The sequence below is a fragment of the Miniopterus schreibersii genome, assembly GCF_964146895.1.
Source record: "Miniopterus schreibersii genome assembly, chromosome: 13".
Classification (NCBI taxonomy): domain Eukaryota; kingdom Metazoa; phylum Chordata; class Mammalia; order Chiroptera; family Miniopteridae; genus Miniopterus; species Miniopterus schreibersii.
Window position 1 is genome coordinate 412,334 of NC_138113.1, and position 20,261 is coordinate 432,594.

At 60.6% G+C, this 20,261-nt stretch overlaps 1 protein-coding gene across 2 annotated transcripts in view; it reads right to left on the reverse strand.

The window, feature by feature from the left end:
* The window catches only part of PXDN (peroxidasin), a 53,459-nt gene extending 40,905 nt beyond the window's left edge, over nt 1–12,554 (reverse strand). For both annotated transcript variants that reach the window (XR_014000175.1, XM_081156840.1), the window contains exon 1: nt 12,322–12,554. Coding sequence is in view for 1 of the 2 variants with exons in the window: in XM_081156840.1 (XP_081012966.1) it covers nt 12,322–12,512 (191 nt within the window). In the remaining variant the exon portion in view is untranslated. The remainder of the gene's footprint in view (nt 1–12,321) is intronic.
* Between the last annotated feature and the right edge of the window lie 7,707 nt (nt 12,555–20,261).

Consider the following 20,261-nt stretch of genomic DNA (forward strand, 5'->3'; position numbering starts at 1 on the left):
CCGACATCACACAGAGGACGGCACCCGAATCCAAAAACGAGAAACCCTATAGAAGACATGATGTTATTTTTAATAAATAAAATAAAATAGGGAGAGAGCAGATTTTAAAATCCTACGGATCCTGACTCAAGCCAACTCTTATCGGTCCCACAGGCACACACCTGGGTGCACACGCACACGGACAAAGGAGGGCTGGGGAAGGTGAGGCTTTGGGGGGATATCAGATGATATTAACACGTTAAATTTTTAGATCTACATGTGGTCATCTTGGGAAGGTGTTCCTGTCTTTAGCTAAATGAAAACTAAAGCCACAAAACTGAAAAACAATCTTTAGATAAAAGTAATAAAAGGCTGCTTTTCTTTACAGTGAAAGAAAATAGCTTAGCAGCCTGACGCGCAGTCCTGGTGTTCAAGGTCAACGCTGCTTGTGATTCACGTGCTCGTCCATTAGTGTGGCTGCTTTAAAAGCCGAGGACGAGATCAGACGCCCTTCTGTAGAATCAACTCACGTCTCTCACGACCAGGCCCAGCCGCCCTTTCTCCGCCGGCTCCCTCCCTGCCCACACGCGTGCTCACACATGTGCTCACACGCGTGCTCACAGGGCTGGCTCCCGGGTGCTCACTTCACACCTCCTGCTGTTCACACCCATCAGCAAGGGACTGTCACCCACACCCCAGGCGTCCACCTTGTGTCTGCAAATAAGTCCCCAGACCTAACGCTCACCCGAGTTTCTGTTCTCCTGCACTTGAGGGTTCCTCCCACAGACCTCAGGCCACTGCCAAGGCCACTCTCCAGCCTTCCCGCCCCCTCAGCGCCCCACCGGCAGCTGCTCGGCCAAACATCCCCCCCCCGCCCCGTTCCCACCGCCGGAGTCAACTGTGTGGTTCTCACAGCTGGCAGGTGGCTCTCCCACACCCGACAAACCAAAATCAGCTCATCCTTCCAAGTCCAAATTAAATAATGACCCCACTTCTATCCATAAACACCTGCAAATGGCCGAGGCCTGGACCCTTGGGCTCAGTTATGTCCAGCACCCCCACACCTCCGACCTTCAGGTCACCTGGCTCCACGCCGAGCCCAGAAGTCAGCACCTCGTCTTTATTCCCCTAGAGCCCAAACCCGGGGGGCCGCCCGTGGGGAGCATGGTGAGCACAGAGGGTGTGCGGAGGGGCCGCCCTGGGGCAGGAGGGGGCTGCAGGGTGCAGGACAGGGGGTCCTGGGCTCTCTGAATCCCCATAGGAGGGTCCATCGGGCAGTTCTGGTTCTGGTCAAGGTTCCCTCCCCACACATTGTACACACTCAACAGCACTGTACACGCTCCACACGCGGTACACGGACCGTGACCCCTCCAGGCTGGTACGTCGGGGGGTCAGTGAGGCCACGCTCGTGAGGGGATGCGCCCCTAGAAGGAGGCGCCTTCCACAGCCAAGCCTGCTGCCTCTGGCTCCCGCGGCTGGTGCTCATTCCCTGACTCTTTCCTGGTTCCACTTCTGCAGACAGAGCTCTGTCCTGACCACGAGGAACTGGCCAGCACGCGGACCGGCTGTCCTTGGTCAGGTGCCCACCCAGATCCAACCAGGTCACATGAGAGTCAGTGGGGACACAGCAGTCAGGGCCCCTGGAGAAACAGAAGCAGGACTGGAGAGGAGGGAGGGAGAAAGAGAGACAGATACTGATGGACTGACGATTTCTTTCATGGACTGGCTCACGTGACTGTGGAGGCGGCAAGCCCAGAATCTGCAGGGTGGGGCTGCAGCCGGAAGGCCCAGGGAAGAGTTGCCGTCAGGGCCTGAAGGTGTCTGAAGGCAGAATTCTTCCTGCTCGGGACGGTCAGTATTTTTCTACGCCCTTCAACTGATTGGACGAGGCCCACCTACCCCGTGGATGGTCACCTGCTTTACTCAAAGGCTACTGACTTTAACGTTAATCTCACCCAAAAACACCATCTCAGAAACCTCTGCAATAATGGACCAAACACCTGGGTACTGTGGCCCTGCCAAAGCGACAGGTTAAATTAACCATCCCAGACATCTGCCCAGGATTCTGGGATGTAGACCAGTTGGCACAACGCATATTGTAATTTGAACTGAATGGGTTAACCGAGGTTGTTCCCGCAGAGAGGGGCAGAGCATGCTCTTGAGTTCAGCAAAATAAATGGATAAATCATGTTCTCCCACTGGGCAGGCAGCCAAGGCTTAGCCTCGGGCGGGTAGCCACATACCCACAGCACCAACCAAGCCCACGGACTGATCCCAGGCTCGACCAAAACAGACTGATTTTTGCTTGTAGTTTTTTGAAAGGCCTTGAGTCAGGCTACTTGTGTTTAATTACCTCCAGTGAGGAAACGGATCATAAAATAGAATCAATAAGTGCTGATACGAAATAGTTACTGTCCACCCAAGAGGCTCTGAGCGTTGGCCTCGGGGCCCCCGACACACACAGACCTTGTCTTTCAGGAAGAGAAAGGGGGCCGAGCGTCAGTGCTGAGACGCGCTCGTAAAGCGCTAAATGAGATACTCTCATCAACCAGAAAATACCACAGGAGAGAGGGTGTCACAGGCCATAAACTTGTCAACATAAGAAACATTCAAACCTGTGAAGAATTTCTGTGAGTTTATTTGAGCCAAACTGATAACTGGCAGAATCTCAACGGATCGAGATGATGCTCCGGAGATGGCAGATTTGCACCTTGTTTTATATATTAGAATAAAAAGAGGTGCCGTGTGTGGGTGACAGGAAAACCACTGGTGATAAATTAGGGAGGTGGGAGAAAGCGGGGTGGGGGGGGGAGGGGGCTCTGGGATTGATGAGAACAGTGATAGACGCAGGTAGGTGGGTACAGGATAGTTAACAGTCAACAGTTAACAAGGCGACACTAAGATGAGAGGGTTTGTGGTCCCCACAAGGTGCGCTGGTTGTGCCCAGAGGGGTCTGGAAAAGGGGCGTTTCCCTGACATTCCAAAGGTGTGTTATCTCAGATGCAAAACACAACAGACAGGCTCAGTTCAGGTAAAGGTGGGCCTTTGTCAGGGAAGGTTCTAGCCTAGGGCTTGACCGCCCACCATAAACTGCTTTTAGTTAAAAAGTTTTCATTTCAGACCATCCTCTGTGGCTACTTTAGGTCTCTTGAGTTTGCAAGGCCCTGGCAGGCCCTCCCTGAGCTCGTCAGGTTAGCACGGGGCTCCTTTGCGTCCACCAACTCAAAGACATTTCACAAGGGCTGTGTCTGGGCAGGCTTGTTGGGAAGGCCTCTGAGGGCGAGAACACGGGCCTTGCAAAGAGAACGAAGCTGGCCTCGGCCGAGGCGGTCCCTCTCGCAGGTTTTCTACGTGGACTTACTTCAATTCGCCTGCCGTCCCCGAGCTCTGAGGCTGGGATGCTGGAACCCTCGTCTCTGCCCAGACGCTGTGGTCGCACAGCCCCCCAAGGAGGCAACGAGGAGCCCTAACGCGCACGGCGCCCGTTGTGCGTAAGGACCAGGTTACCACCAGGTGCCAGGCAGGATCCCCGGAGGAGACAATCGCTCAGAGCATTTTCTGTGGGGTTCATTCTCTCAGGAACCAGGGAAAAGCCTGGTGGACACAGAATTCTGAGAAACCGCAGAAAAAGAACAAAAGGCTTCTCTGAGACTAAGGGAAATAAGGGGACATTAGACTCTAAAGCGGGTGCCTTCTGAGTTTGGGGAAAGACAGGCCTGGGGTCCGGGAGGAGTTTCTTCTTTGCTCCAACCCTCCAGCCAGGCTCCCAGCCCCACTCCTGCGAGGAGGGAAAGCACAGATCTGCCGGGAACTGGGCGGCAGGGACCGAGGTGCCAGGACCCAGGCACACTGCCGTCACCGGTCCACCCACAGGGCAGGGCGTGTGCGCCTCAGGGCCTGGCCCCGGGCGGCGAGGTTCCCGGCAACAAGTCTGCCGTCCAGCGGCTCCGGGGGTCCACTCGCAACAAGGATCTCAGGAATGAAGGAGGGATGACAGGTGGCAGATGAATGGACAGATGAACGAATAGATGAGTGGAGAGGTGATGGATGGACAGACAGGTGGGCAAACGGTAGGCTGGATGGACAGCTGGGTGGGTGGGCGGATGAATGGACGGGCGAGTGAGTGGGTGGTGGCCAAATTCAAGGGTGGACGGGTGAATAGATGGGGTGACACAGGCACTGACCTAAGAAAATTATGCAACAAAGAAACAAGAAAACAAATGCTCAAGACTGATATTTGGTGTCCTGTTGCCAGGCCGCTGCAGCATCCCCACGTCTGAATAAAGTAACAGTGATGACTAACTGTCTCCACTTAACTGCTATTTTTAAACGTTTAACTGCTTCTCCGCAGGAAGCAAAGGGCTAATCAGGGTTTTCTCTCCCTACGGGAAGCTTCCCGAGGAAAAGCAGATCTGATGCGAACTCCCGCGAGCCACAGCCCCTTCCTCGAGAAACACGCTCGCTCGCGCTCTCACGCTCCTTCCACGCGCTTCCGCGGGAGGGGCTGTGACGCTGTTTTCTGCACAGAAAGAGAAAATACTAACCTACGAGCTCCCACTGTGCCCCCACCTCTACCAAGGTCAGGCCACTCACTCGAGGGACCCTGAGCTTCCGATCCACTGTCCTTAATAATTAACACCCGGTCGGTGCTGGAACAACGTTCTAGACAAGCTGGGAAGGGGACGGAACGCGCGCTCCGGGGCATCCCCTGGGCCCCGGGACGTCGGGACAGTCAGATGCTTCCTAAATGTTTGGGTTTGGTCTGCCAGGGAAACTACGCATCTAAACGGCATTGAAAACTCTGCTTAGTGGTGTTTCCTGTTTACATCCCAAGTATCTGCTGCAATCACCGGCAGTGCACAGAGTAGGGAACAGCCGCACCCGGTGAGCTCATGGAGGCCCCGCACCGGGACCCCCAGCCCTCCGAACCCGCAGCCCACTGCGCCCTGCAGCCCTCCGAGCCCCACAGCCTCGCTCATCTCTCCATCTCTGCGCAGCCCACACCTCCACCTGCAGGATTCAGTAAGCCCAGGTCAGAAGACAAAACTATAGCTTCCACTGTCACAGCAGCTACTGTGCCAGGCCCAGGGGAGGAGACTCCCCGGTATGTCCTTCCTTGTTCCCTAAAGTGCCCCACAGATGAGAAATGAGGCTCCAAGGGGGCGTAACTTGCATAGGGTGTGCATCAGGGAAGCATGTCCCCCGAGCCCCTGTGTGCAGGAGGGGACAGGCGACCAAGGCCACCAGGCCCTGTGAGCAACACAAGCACCTGGTCACCCCCAGGGGGTTAGAGCACTGAGCCTTCTCCAGTTCACTCCCTCTCCCACTCCAAGCCTCTCGTGACAGCAGGAGGGCAGGGGCTGAGGGCTACAGGAGCCACCGAGCCACAGGAGCCCCGGGCCACATGAGCCACCAAGCCACATAAGCCACCAAGCCACAGGAGCCACCAAGCCACAGGAGCCCCGGGCCACATGAGCCACCAAGCCACATGAGCCACCAAGCCACAGGAGCCACCGAGCCACAGGAGCCACCGAGCCACAGGAGCCAGTCTCCGCAAACGTCTTCTTCCAGAGCCAGATGGTGAATATCTGGCTTCTCACAACTGCCCAGCGCTGCCTTTGTGGCTGGAAGGCAGCCACAGACCACGTGCAGACGAAGGGGCTCGGCCTCTCCCCACAGACCAGCCACAATCAGGCACCTTCGGGGCCCCGACCGGGTAAGAGCAGAACCCAGTGGCAGTGGCCCCTCCAGAGCTCAGGTCACGTCCTGCGTGAGCCTGGCAGGGACTCTGGTCGTCCCAACCCCTGGACTGTGCGGCCATTTGAAACAGCAGCAGCTGCAGTTACTTTTCCTGACAGTTTCCGCTGGCAGGCGGGAGGCGAGGTGACACCTTCTTCATTCCTTTTAACCTAGACTTAGCCAGGTGAGCTCGGGCTCACTTTGTTCTGTTACTTACTTTTTACCACACTCTGTTTGGAAGAATTTAAAAAGCTTTTAAAAATTACCTCCCTCCCTGGCCGGGGTGGCTCAGATGGTTGGAGTGTCGCCTCACATACCAAAACGGTTCATGGTTCGATTCCTGGTCAGGGCGTGTGGGAGGCAACAGACTGATGTTTCTCTCTTTCTCCCTCTCTCTCTACAAGAACATGTCGTCGGGTGAAGATTAAAAATCACTCCCAAAACATGAGTGGGGACTACGGCTTCCAAACAAGAGGGAGTAAGTTTCTCTTCTACCTGAAACAACCGAGAAGCTGGGAAAATGCACAAAACCGTGTTTTCAAGACCCTGCCCATCAGCCAACGGCTCACAGGGTCCCTGAGACTGAAACGAGTGGGGTGAGCTGAGCACACGGCTGCCCCGTCGCAGCCAGGAGGAGGCTGTGCATCCAGGGAGACCGAGGGGCCGGAGCCCTCAGGACAGAGACGGACGCCGGACGCTCTCAGGGACAGAGAGCGGGGACCCCGCGCTCCGCCGTGTCCGGCAGAACCCTGACCAGTGCACGTGTGTTGACAACCAGGAGGCAAACGGAATCCAGAGAAGAAAGGAAATTATAAGATCAGAGCAGAAATCAGCAAAACAAAACGGAGCCACAGAGAAGAAGACTCCAACACTGGGTTTCCGCAAAGATCATAAAACTGCCTAACCCGCAGGCAGACCGATGCGGAAACACGAGAGAAGACGCACCTCTCCAAGGTCTGAGGCAGTGACGTCGCTGCAGGGCCTCAGGGAGCAAGAGGGTCCTCGTGAGGACATTCCCACCACCTGTGACCTGGACAGGCTCCCGGGAGTCTGCTGGGCGCGCAGGGTCGACGGCTCCGGGAACAGCCCTCACTCGCCGGAGAAACTGAAACTGTAGTTTAATTTCTTCCCACAGAGACGGGCCCAAGCCCAGGAGGCTTCGCCGGGAAGCCCCACCAGACACTCGGGGAGGAGCCGGACCCAAACTCTTCCAAGACTTGCTCCTCAACTGGGTCTGGGAGGTAAGACGTCCCCTGATTTGCCAAAACCAGACAAAGACATTCCAGACGGAGAGCGAAGGCCGAGCCCAAGGAGGGGGCAGTGATCTCCGGGCCGGGCCTGGGGTGAGGCGGCTCATTCCCTTGACGGTGGCAAAGTCTCCACCGGAGACACACGTCACAACATACCACGGAGCACAAGGTGGGTCTGTGCACCTGTCTAGCGTTCACTGTGCCTCGGTGAGGCTTTTTTTCCCCTAAAAGGAAATTCATGCAGACAAAGGTCAGAACGGGACAGTTGGCTGCGTAGCTGGTCCAGCAGAGCTCGCTGCAGAAGCAGAGGTGACCCCGGGTTCCCAGCGCGGGTGCCGGACGGGTGACCACGGGGACCAGCCCCTGCGCTGGCACTCCGAGGGCTGGGGGCCTGGACAGGGCGTGGTCCTGTCTCCCACATGCAATCGGTGGGCAATCAGCTCGAGGACACCCGGTCTCAAGTGTCCTACAAGGGAAGACAAGGAGCATCTGGGGGACACGGAGGGCGGGCTGACTGTCCTTCACCCAAGATCTCCCGGTGAGTTCTGGGGGGGAGAGTGCCTCCCATTTCTCTGCCCCTCAGGGTGCTGAGAAATCAAGGGGAGAGGCAATAACATCCACAATAAACCGATCAATTAGGAGGACAGCTGGCCCAGACCCGTGTCAGAGCTGGAAAAGGGACCCGAGACTTCACACCTTGCTGACCGGCTATTTTTAGTCAAAACTCGCCCGTGTGGCTGGCTACTTTTCAGTCGTGACCAGTCCAGCGAGGTGTTTAAAATTAATTAACATAAGTGCAGACAAGAGTTATCTCGTGACCCGTCAGCAACACTGGGACACGGAGACACGTCTGTACTCGTGACCTGTCAGCAAGGTGTGTGACCCGCGAGGCAGCCGCCGCCTCACTAACGGGCGGCCGCTCTGACCTGCGCGGGCCGACTGCTGACCTGAGGTCCCTCTGGATCGGCTACGTCGTTCGCGGCACCTGAAGAGAAGCCGGTGACTAGGGAGGAAAAGCGTGGTTCCTATTTTTCAAAATTAGTTTCAAGAAAGATTTCAAGTTGTGGATGTTATCAGTTCCCAATAGACGGGCCTCGGGTAAGACCCACTGGCTCTGACACCGGCACTGAGAGCAGCTCCACGGTATTATTTTCAACACCAGCGAAGTGTCACCACAGACACACGCCAAGCGGGGATGGGGGTGCGGCTCCCAGAGCTCAGGACTCACCCGCATTCAAGACCCCGAGGCGACCAGCCCAGGCAGAGGACACGGGTGAGACATGCAATGTCCTCAGGACCGAGGCACCCAATTCAGCAAAGTTTAACTGCTTTTAAATCAAATTTACCAATAAAGGTATTTTTATAAATACATCTCATCTTCATGTGCACCCCAAGCGGCCTGTTTAACCCTGGACTAAGTTCAGGAGACCTGAGTGCTGGGCTCTGAAGGCCAGAGAAGCCCAGTGGTCTCTCCAAGTCCCCAAGTAAGTGGGAGACGAGGGCCCGGGGTCCCCAGTGCCCAGCCCAGGTTCCCAGCAGCGGTCAGTGCCGGGGACCCCACTGGCCCCACACGTGCCTTGTGGCCTCTGTTTCGAGTCCTTCCTGTTGTCGAGGGCACCTCCCAGTCACAGCGGTAAAACCTCCCACTCAGCCGCTGGACGCAGGGCCTGTCCAACCAAACCGCCAACTCTCACCCAGTTTCAGGCCGATGAGGACATCGGCTCTGGAGACTGGAATCCGTCACTGTTTGTGTTGACATTTCCGATGCTGAACCTTGTCCAGTCTGCCCAACACCCACTTTTCGTAATAAAATCCCGCTTCCTCCCGCAGGTCAGGCGCCTCGAGCCCCTGCCTGCCCCCCGCCCCCCCCAGCAGCCGTCCTGGCCCCCGAGGCGGCCCAGGCCTGGCGGGGAGACCCGCCCTCCCACGTGTGCACCCAGACGCTCCAGGGGCCCGTCCTCAATACGCAGGGAAACCGAGTCACAGAACCGAGCAGGGAAGGAAGTTGAGCGACGCATCAACCCCCAGTCTTCGGAGGCAGCGGGTGGGCCGTGATTCGGACCCACAGGGACTGAGATGCTTTCCCGCCACAGCCACTCCCTGGACTCACTAAACCCGCAAAGGAGGGCGGGAGCTCTCGTGTGAAACGCAGCTAAACCGCCGAGTTTCTAACTCTCCAAACACGCATTTTCAAGCAGCACCACGGTGGGTCTCGCCACCCAGAGCCCGCTCCCTGAGGGTGACGTCGCACGGCGCCTTGGGAACACACTGCCCGAGCCCAGCACGGCTGGCACCTGAAAGCCGGCTGCGAGCCCGCCCGCCGCACCGGGCGGTGGCAGGAAACACTCGGTCCGTCGCTCCGTGAAGATCAACCACAGCAGCCCCTTATCCACAGGGGCCACGTCCAAGACCCCCCGTGGGTGCCTGAAGCCACCCCTAGGACCGAACCCTGTGCTTTTTCTCTACATACACACCTGTGATCGTTTATAAATCAGGTGCGAGGGAGACGAGTAACTAATAGTAAAACGAGGGTGACGTGAACACAAGCACTGCCACGTAGAGACAGCTGACCCCACAGCTGACGGCTACTCGGCGACTAACGGGCGGGGAGTGTGCAGCGTGGAGACGCCGGACAGAGGGCGAGTCAGGTTCCCAGGGACCAGGCAGAGTGAGGTTTCGTCAGGAGACTCAGGACAGCCTGCAACTCAAAACTTACAAACTATTTCTGGGATTTTCCATTTGGACTGAGACCGTGGGCACCCGAAACCACGGAAGGCAGGCCCAGGAATGAGGGTGGGGGGTGTTGCTGTACCAACACCCGCACATTTAAAATATTCTTCGGGTACTTTTCAAACACCGTGGAGCTGTGATAACACACATTTGACTTCATCATAGCAGCGAATTTAGAGTGAAATAGGAATTTGTTTTAGTCAAGCCCAAGGCTCCAACTTACAGACCGCTGTCCCCTCCCTCACACACGCGTGTCCGGCAGAGCCGGGGACACGGGGCCTTCACGTCCACTGACCCTGTGAACCTGCTGCCCAAGCAGAGGCCAGCCTGGGAGCGGGGAGTGGCCTCGAGAGGCAGGAGGGGGTGAGGCCCTCCCAGCACACAGCTCCCTCCACCGCCCGGCACCTTGGCCCACCTGTAGCGGGAATTAGGGTCTCCCGAGGCTGGGTGCCGAGGGGTCTCCAATGGAGGCTGGCGAAGAGGGAGCTGGGCCTCAGGGGACTGGTCTCCAGGGGACAAAGGGGGGACGCTGGGACCTCCTACCTGTGTGAACATGGGCCTACGGACAGGCGTCCACTCGCCCAGAGGCGCGGGGGTCTGGAGCCCACTGTGCCCGCCTCCTGCGGCCCACAGGGTGGCGCACCGGCGGCGGGTCCTCATTACCCCTCCCTCTCTGGGCCCCACCTGACCGACCAGGTGACCCCTGAGACAGGAACCACACAGGGCACAGCCACAAACACTCCGAGGTGACGGGAAAATTAGGGGTGGGAGCAGCTGTGTACCTGGCGGGCAGATGGTGGCTGGGGGGACGGCACACGACACCTGCCCCTAGCCCCTGCCGCTCTGGGCCAGCACAGGGTTGCTCTGCGGCGTCACCTGCCTGGGCCGCCCGTCCACACCCCAGGCCCCTCCAGCACCAGGGTTTTCTGTCCCGCGGACGGCAGTCTGGGATAAGCCAGCGGCTTCAGACTGACCTGGGCCATGGGAGGGGTGTCAGTTTTGCAGAGGGAACTCCCATGACCTCACAGGGGAGGCCACAGGGAAGGAAAGCGGCTGGGGAGGAGGGCAAGGGGGCGTGCAGGGGCCCAGGACCCCAAGCAGGACCAAAGAGGGGGGCAGGAGGGGCCGAGTAAAACTGCCCTTTAATATCAGCTTTCCATTATTATGGTGACTAACTTCTGTGTTGAGGTAGGAGCTTCTGAGCGGAGTGAACAGGACTTGGCGCTGAAGGTGCCTGGGGGGGGGGGCGGCCGCAAAGCCCCAGCCTGAGGCCAGCGGGTCCCAGGGCATCCCTTCCTCCTTTCCAGGCGGCCTGAACTGCGGGGTCACCCAAACCGGGGTCACAGGTGGTCTCAGGCCAGTACTTTCAGAAGCCCAACCTTGGATTCACACCACCCAGTATCCCCCCGACGCACTGGGACTTTCCCCGGATTCTGGTTCGACTTCATGGGCTTGGGGTGGGGCGGGGGGTGAAAGCTACGGGGGAGTCCACGGCTGGATGGCCCCCGGAGCTTCGGAACCAAGTTCCCAATTTCTACCAAATAACTTTTAATAAAAAATAATAGTGTTTCGTGAGAGCAGAGGCCTGGGAGAAAAGCTGAAAATGAGTTATTTCTGTACGAGTGGGACTTACAAGGCGACTGTGTCCCCGCCCACGGGACCCCCAGGCCCGGTCTGTGGCCCCCACTCCCGGCTCCCGGGTGCGCCCCCTGGGCCGCCTCCTCCCCGACCTGCGGCCTGGCACCGGCACCTCTGCGCCTGGGCCGGGTCCTGGGGGCGCCCCCGGCAGAACCGGGACTCGGTCCACCGGCCGGGCGTCCACGGGGCGGGCGGTTCCGGGGCCGGGAGATGCGCTGGGACGCGGCCCCGGGCGCCCCTCGCCGTCGGGGGGACCCCGCGCCGCCCGGGCCACGCGCCGACCCCCCGCGGCTGTTTGACCCACAGGTCGGGCGGCGGAGGCCCGGTCCTGGGGCCGCGACGCTCGCGTTTTACAGGGTTTTTCTTTTAAAAAAGCGATTGAGGCCGAGGGCGGAGCGCAGCGCGCGCGCCAGACACGGGCCGGACGTGGAGACGGCTCCGGGGCCCGTGTTTCCACTGACTCACCGCGAACCGGCCGCCGTCCCGCGCCCCACGTCTCGGCTCCGGGGTCCGCGGCCTGCGCTCGGCCGAGCGCGTGGAAGCTGCTCGCGGCATCCAGGGGGCAGCGCGTCCCGCGCCCGGGACCTGGGGCCCACGCGCGATCGCAACGCCCGGCGGACACCCGCCGCCCAGCCCGCGGCCCCTCCCGGAGCCCGCCCCGCGCGCCCTGGGCGCAGGGAAAGCCGGGGAGCCCCGCGCCGGGCCGGGGTCGGGGTCCGGGAGGCGCGGCCGGATGCGGGGCCCAGGCGCGCGGGCCCGGAGACCGAGGGTCCCAGAGGGAGGCCCCGCAGGAGGGGCGCGGGGAGCGGGAGGGAAAGGGGGCGCGGAGGACCGGGGCGCAGGGCGGCGGGAGGGGAAGGGGGCGCAGGGCAGCGGGCCGGCCGACCCCGCCGGCGGGACTCCGCGCTCCGAACAAAGGCGGCCCGGCCGCGCCCCGCCCGCCCGGCCGGACAAAGCCCGCGCCCGCCCGCCCGCCCGCACTCACAGGATGGCCGTCGGCGGCGCCACGGCGGGCACGGCCTCCAGCAGCAGATGCATGCAGCGCACGGTGCTGCGGAAGCACAAGCAGCGGCTGGGGCACCCCGCGCCCGGCCTCTGCGCCCCCGCGCCCGGCGCGCCCCACGCGCAGCACAGCAGCAGCGCCAGCAGCCAGCGGCGCGCGGGGCGCTCGGCCATGGCTCGGACGCTGCAGCCGGCCCTGCGCCGCACCCTGAGCCCACGTCCCGGCGCGGGGCGGGGGGCGCCGGGGTGCACATGCGCGGGGCCCCGCCCTCCCCTCCCCTCCCCTCCCCTCCCCTCCCCCCGGCGGGGCGGGGCGCGCGGACCTCGGCCCGGACCGCCCCCCGCGCGCCCCCCGCGGAGCCCGCCGCGGGGCCCCAGGTGCGGCTCGGTCCCGGTCCCCCCGGAGCCGGCGCGGGGCCCACGCGTGTGCGGGGACTTTTGTCGTTTAGGAAACATTTTAGGGCCCCGGCTGCGCCCGCCCCGCCTCGGTCCCCACGTGTGTGTCCCCCTCCCCGTCTCCCTGTCTCTGTGTCTCTCTGTGTCTCTGTCTCTCTGTCTCTGTCTCCCTCTCAGTCTGTGTCTCTGTCTGTCCCTCTCTCTGTGTGTGTCCCCCTCCCCCTCTCCCTGTCTCTGTGTCTCTCTGTGTCTCTGTCTCTCTCTCTGTCTGTGTCTCTGTCTCCCTCTCAGTCTGTGTCTCTGTCTCCCTCTCAGTCTCTGTCCCCCCCCCCCCAGGCAGCCAGGCACCCACCCCCCTGAGACCTGAGCCTGTTAAGCGCCCACCTCCTGCCCCACGGGCCCCAGGGCACTGCTGGGGGCACAGAGACCTCAGTGGACGCTCAGGGCCCTGTGGACAGAAGCAAACCTCCGGCCACCACAGCGGGGCCGGTGCAGAGCCACCCGAGGTCCCCTGGCCGCTGTGGAGGGGCCAGGGTGCTGGCCGCCCGCACCCACCCTTCACACCTGTTTCCGAGGCCACCGGCCCATCCTCCGAACTGAAGACAGAAATGTCACAGCCCTGACCCAGTGACCTCCCTGTCCTGACACCTCGGGACCCCCCATTCTAAGTGGGGACACCCTCAGCCCAGTGTCCCCCAGGAGGCAGCGCTCTCTGGGCAGGGGGTGAGCTTCTCTTTCCAGTTCAGCTGCCACCCCGACCTGCTGTGACTCTGATTTTGGGTGTCACGCGCTGGGCCGTGCACCCAGGGACTGAGCAAACGCTCCTCTAGGCGTCACGCAGGAGGCGTCCTGTAGACGAGATCGACACTGGTTCACTCCACAGTCCCAGACTGTAAATAAAGAAGACGACCACCTATCCCGTGGGCGGGCTCAGCCGGTCAGTTTAAGGTCTTAAGAGTGAAAATCCCGGAGAAGAGATTCTGCCTCAAGACAGCAGCTCAACGCCTGCTTGAGTCTCTAGTCTGCCGGCTGCCCTAAGATTCCAGGCCCCGCAGCACCCACAGCTGCAGCGAGCTCCTCAAAACCCACCTTCCTCCCTCCCTCCCTCCCTCCCGTTTTTCTTTCCCTCCACCCATCACCCATACCCACCCTCCCACCCATCCACCCATCCATCTTCCACCCACCCACCCCCCTCCCACCCTCCCACCCACCCTCCCATCCACGCTGTAGTGGTTGCTGGTCTCTGACGCCCCCTGACTGGCTCACAGCCGGGGCAGGGCGTTGGATGGAACGCTGGTGGGAGTTGGGGCCACTCCGGGATGACTCGGGCCTGAAGGAATTCGCGTCGGTAACGAGCCCTCACTCCGAGCTGGACGCGCTTGCAGGGTCTTTGTTCATACTTCCCGCTGCTGCCCTCTCGCGGCCCACGGAGGCCTCGCGCCTCCAGGATCTTGACCACTCCCTGAATCATCCGAGGGCCTGGAAGCCACTGAGGTCTCCTGTCGCCAGGGGCCCGGGTGAACCATGCCCCTTCCCCTCCAGGGCCGCTTCCGAAACCTGATTCCCTGCCCGCGTCCTGTTCTGTCCCCGGGGAACGTTCCTTCCAGGCGTTGATGCTTCCTGACCACGTTCAGTCGGTTCGGTCACCAAAGGAGCCCAGGTTAGCGAGCGAAAGGCGTCTGCACCGCGACCCACTTTCTGTCAGTACTGTCCCTGCGGGTCAGGCGGGGCCTGGGAACTTGCAGGAACCACGGTGACCAGTGCGAACCCGCGAGGCCTGTGCGCCCATGTTTAGTACCCGAGCCCCATTTTACAGATGGAAAACCAAAGCTCGGACGATCCGAGTAACTTGCCCAAGGACTTGCATCTAACTGGGGAGGGGGAGGGAGGGGAAGCAGCTCCGTCACCAGGTGCCTGGTGCTGGCCTGTGCTTTACATGTGGCCACTGGTGGGGACCCCCCAACCTTACTGGGCTGCTGCACCCCCACTGGTGCAGCTGGCAGGCTGGGGAATTGCCCGGGCTCCAGGGGCTGCACCTAGAAATGCCGGAACCTACGCCCCCAGCACAGCTCACAGCTGGAGAGGACAGAGTCTACCGGCCCTCGCCTGGGCTGAACAGGTCCACGGTCAGGCTGCGGAGCTTCTGGGTGTGGGCGGGTGGCCAGGTCCCCCTGCTCAGCTGGTGCCTCAGGCCCAAGAACCCCCAGTCTACTGGGCTCTGCTGAGGGGACAGACCTCAGATGCTGCTCTCCGTGGCCTGGAGACCAGAAATCCGAGATCCAGGTGCCATGGGGTCGGTTCCTTCTGGAGGCTCAGAGGTTCAGTGGGTCCCAGGCCTCTCTCTGCTTCTGGTGACGCTGGGTCCCTGGTGCCCCTCAGCAGCCTTGTCACTCTGACTTCTGCCTCCCTGGTCACAGGGCGCTTCCTGTGTCTGTTCTGACGCGGGGTTTTCTCTGCTTCTGACCATAATTGGCTTCAAGCCCATCCTAACGACCTCGTCCTAACTTGACTAATTCCACCTACAACCACCCTATCTGCAGAAGAGGTGGCATTCGGAGCTCAGGAAGGGCGTGGTTCCGGGGACCAGTGGACGAGCAGGGTGGAGGTAAACTCTGGATCCGTGGCCTGGAGTCGGGTCAGAGGGCTCGCCCGCCTCTGGGCTCCTGCCGGACCAAGCACAGAAAGTGCCTGCGAGGGAGCCTGGTTGCTGTCACCTCAAATATCTAAAATTTAGTGAGCAGGGTGAGGGGTTGAACCCAAGACAGCTGCTGGGCCCCATGGGGAAGGCACCCGGAGGTGGGCAGGGTGAAGGGGACCTGGAAGGACCAGGGCAGGTCCAGGGTGCCCCCCCAGAGCCTCCCCACCCCGCCAAGGCCCTGGAAGGCAGAAGGCAGGGATGGGGGAGGAACCCAGCCCCCGTCCAGACAAGACAGTGACTGCCCAGCAGGAGCGGGGGGGCCTGGGAACTCACCGTTTGGAGGCCAGTGTCCTGGACAGGCTGCAAGGAAGGGCAGGGGCGGCCTTAGCTCAGTGTTTTCCTCAGAAGCAGAGCCTCGCGCCACCATCACCGTAGCTGCTCCAAGCTGGAATTCAGGGCCCTCACCCGGCGGCCCCCGGCCCTCTGCTCTCAGGTTTCTCGCGGGCACATCCGAACCCACCGTCCGGGGCTGTCTCGCTCTGACCACTGTCTCGCTCTGAGGCAGCCAGGCCTCGGGACAGCTTGCAAGAGCACGTGAGCAAGGTTGTGAGGCGGGAAGGTGGGTGGTGAGGGTGAAGGGCGGAGGCCACCACTCGGGAGGGCCAGAGGTCAGAGGTTAGCGCTCAGGTCGGGCTGAGACACGTACACTGTGCCCGCTGAGAGGGAGCCAGCTCAGGTCCAAACCCAGACACAGGGATGTCTGCATTCAGCACGCGGGGGGGGATTCGCCCTTTGTCCTGCAGGAATGAAATAACGTAAAAAGCGCGGCCGTGGCTGATCGTTCATACTTTGCATCAGAGAAGCCTAAAGTGTTTAAGGACATTTTTGAATCAACACTGCGTGGGATTCTGGGAAATATTTTGGCGAGGCAGCGAAGGATGGCATGTAAGTGACTGAGCCGCACCCGGGAGCCTCGCGCTGAGCTGCCCAGGCGCCCACGCTGGTGGCGGGAAGAGGGAGCGGGAGTCTGGCTGTTCACGTGGCGACGGACACACCTGGTCACGTGAGGGTGGAAACCAGCAAGGGCCAGGGCCAGAGAGCAGCTCCAGGGACCAAGTCCAGAGGCCTCTGGAAGGTGGTTCCAGCAGGTACAGCTGGCAGGGAGCGGGGAACACCTGTGCAGGTTAGCCTCTTATTTCTAGAACCTTCTGTGACAAATCTAGTTCCCTCTTCACTGCCTTCGAGGTCTATGCTCAGGAAAAAACTTCTGTTACATGGTAAAAAAAGAAAAAACGAAATCCAACTGGATTATTACTTATCCCAAACCTCTTCCCACGTCCCAGCTCAACCCCAAATCGGCGATGAAATTGTATCACATGAGCGTTTTCGCACAGAAGGCTGGGAGTGGCCCAGAGTCAAATGAAAGGGAAACTTGTCTATTGTTGCAAGAAGCCTGTGGCTGTTTTAAGGCTCTGGGCGCTTTCCTCTCAGACCCTTGTCTTCAGGGTCACCATCAACCCTCAGAAGCGGAGGCCAATGGTCCCGTGTCGAGGAGAAAGTCCATGTTTGTGATCCTGACGTTAAAAGCTCTGTGTCCGTCAGCTTGGGCTGTGTAACAGGGCACCACAGGCTGGGGCAGAGCAGCAGGCATTTCCTACTCACGGCTGTGGCACCAGCTGGTCCCGGGTCCGGCGAGGGGCGGCTTCCAGGTCTGCAGAGGGCGAGTTTCCCGAGCGTCCTCCCGGGGCTGGTGGGTGGGAGCGAGGGGGAGGGAGAGGGCGGGATTGCACCCTCCCGTCTCTGTGACAAGGGCACTAACTCCATTATGGGGGCCCCACCCTTGTGACCTTATCACCTTCCCAAGTCCCCACCCCCTGACACTCTCATATTGGGGGTGGGGTTTCAAAATGTGAAATTTGGGGGACACAACCATTTATTCCAGTGGGACACGTAGCATTCTAGTAAGTGTGGGAAACGGAGGCTGCCTTCGGATGCCAGGCCCCGGGCGGCAGAGCTGACTGGCCGGGTCCTCCCACCCTCACGCCGTTTGGACCTCGATCGATGTTAGGGTGGTAACAGCATCAAGTGGGTCCTTACAACCCCCCACTCTCGGCACCAGGCTTCTGAACCGCCTTAATGTAAATCACTGAATTAGAAGAATATTACACAAGAAAATAAGACTGGAACACAAATTCCCAATAGTCACTAATGAGAGAGAGGAGGCAGGAGGAGAAAGGCTTCGGGGCCTTTACCCGTCTCTCCTGGCAGACGCAGCGGGAGGGCGTCCTGCGTCTGCTGTTCCAGCCAGATGTCCAGTGCCTGTCGCCCGGGTCCTGCCACGGACCCAGGGCCACCCCAGGACTCACAGTCACAGACACGGATGTTTCTAGAAAAGTGAACTTGTGTGTGTTAGCATGTAGTAGAGGGTAAGAGGGACCACACTCTATCAAAATCTGGAAGTGGTAAGTCTCCCTTTAAATAAGATCTAAACCAATTTCCTAAATCCATGTTTATTGCCTCTTGGCCAGCATGTCTTCCACAGGCATGAATCTCAAGTTCTGCGGTGAAAATATCAATTACAAGTAACTCCTGGTTCACGGAGGAAACCGTCCCACCTTCTGCTTTTTAGACAATTTAACAAAAAAGGTTGAGTCAGGTCAGTGGCTAATGTGACGATAACTGCTAAAGGTGCGAGGAGAGCTGCCTCCCCTGGTGCAGCCCAGCCTGGAGCCTGGAGCCTGGAGCCTGGAGCCTGGAGCCTGGAGCCTGGCCTCCTGGCCGCCTGGCCTCCTGGCCGCCTGGCCTCCTGACCACCTGGCCTCCTGGCCGCCTGGCCTCCTGGCCGCCTGGCCTCCTGACCGCCTGGCCTCCTGGCCTCCTGGCCGCCTGGCCTCCTGGCCGCCTGGCCGCCTGGCCTCCTGACCGCCTGGCCTCCTGACCGCCTGGCCTCCTGGCCTCCTGGCCGCCTGGCCTCCTGGCCGCCTGGCCTCCTGGCCTCCTGGCCGCCTGGCCTCCTGGCCGCCTGGCCTCCTGGCCGCCTGGCCTCCTGGCCTCCTGGCCACCTGGCCTCCTGGCCTCCTGGCCTCCTGGCCGCCTGGCCTCCTGACCACCTGGCCTCCTGGCCGCCTGGCTTCCTGGCCGCCTGGTTCCGGGCATTGGCAGGAGCCCGGGCTCTGCTCCCCCGCAGGCTCAGTCTCCTGGTCCACGGCTCTTCCCGGGCCCTTTCCCTTCCTCCTGCCTCTGGTTACTAGCCCCCTGGGTCACGTCTCAGGGAGGAATGGGTGCACCTCGGAGCATAAAGAGATCCTGAGGACACAAACCTGGCTGTCCATCTGTCCTGCTCTCTGACCAAGCGGAGGGTCGGAGTCGGCCGGGATGCCCCTGATGGTCTGAGTGACGCGTTTCCCTGGTGTCTGTGCGAGCGGGAGGTGCGCCTGGCGATAAGGCCCAGTGCCTTTCTTGGTCGCTGGCTGCGCTTAGTTACAAGCCCAGCCAGGGGTCCTGCAGGGCCGCCATGCTCACTGGCCTGCATTCCCTGGTCTGAGGGCTTCAGGCCCCAGGAAACACCCCCAGCTCTTCAGCAACAAGGACTTCGCGGGCGAGGGGTGTGCATTCCTCCCTAACCTCCCTTCTCCGAGGCTGGGGCTCAGGTAGGTGACCGGGCAGGTCTCTGGCCGCGTCCCTTCTCAGTGAGAACACTCCTGGGGGGGGGCAGCGTGCAGCCCGGCACCCCGTATCCTGCTGTATTTTCAGGGTGGGATTGGATCTTCGCTCTCCCATTTTGTTCCAAGGCTGCACCATGTATTCAGTGACCAGTGACTCTGGGTGTCATGTGACTGAAAGGTGACGAGGCTCTGCACCTGCTGTCCGGAGACCACGAGGCAGGGTCCTAAGGGTCCCCCTCTGCCTGACTCCCCCCAGCTCCGACCGGGCTGAGCAGGTGTTCGAGGGACTCAGGTGGCCGGGACCCTCAGAGCAGGGGAAGACCACTGGGCATGCATTTTGGATTTAACGATGAGGGGGTCTCTTCTGCAAATTCTGTATTCGGGGCATTGTGTCTATTATAGAGTATTTCTGCAACTTTATTTTTATTCTTTATTTTTAATTTTTTAAAATGTATATTGACTTCAGAGAGGAAGGGAGAGAGAGAGGGAGAGAAACATCAGTGATGAGTCATTGATCGGCTGCCTCCTGCACGCCCCCGACTGGGGATCGAGCCCCAACCCTGCAGGTACCCTGACCGGGAATCGAACCATGACCTCCTGGGTCCTAGGTCGATGCTCAACCACGGGGCCATGCTGGCTGGGCTATTTCTGCAATTTTTAAAGGGTGACTTTTACTAACATAAGTGATAGAAAGTCGGGAGTCGTCATTAAGTCCTCCTTGAGGGGTGATTTAAACTTCAGGGGTGGTCCTCGCTGGTGAAGCACCCAGGGGACCAGTCACAGTGTCCCTGAAGGAGATGCTGAGGACAGGGCCTCAGCCTCGAAGCCGAGCCATTGGGAGGCGGCAGAGACGAGCCAGCTCGGGGACGTCGGGCCCGTCACAAACGTCTGCTCAGGAGAAGGCAGGCCGGGAGCTGCTGGGAAGCTGGAGGGACGGGCGGTGACGAAGACCGGCAGCGAGAGCCTCGCACCGCCAGGCGAGGGGAGCTCTGCACGGGACGGGCTGGTCCACCTGGAACTCCTGGCCTGGGGGCAAGTTGAACAGTGTCAGCGTCGTGCCCGTGACGAGTGCAGGGTGTTGAGCAGTGTCCCTGACCCGGGAGGCCTCGTGCAGACAGCCAGGGCCAGCGAGGCCGCTGAGCGGAGCGCCAACCCCCACGTTACGCCCGGGGACCCCTGGGGCCCAGACGCCCCGCGGCCGCGAGAGAAGACGCACACCCTGGT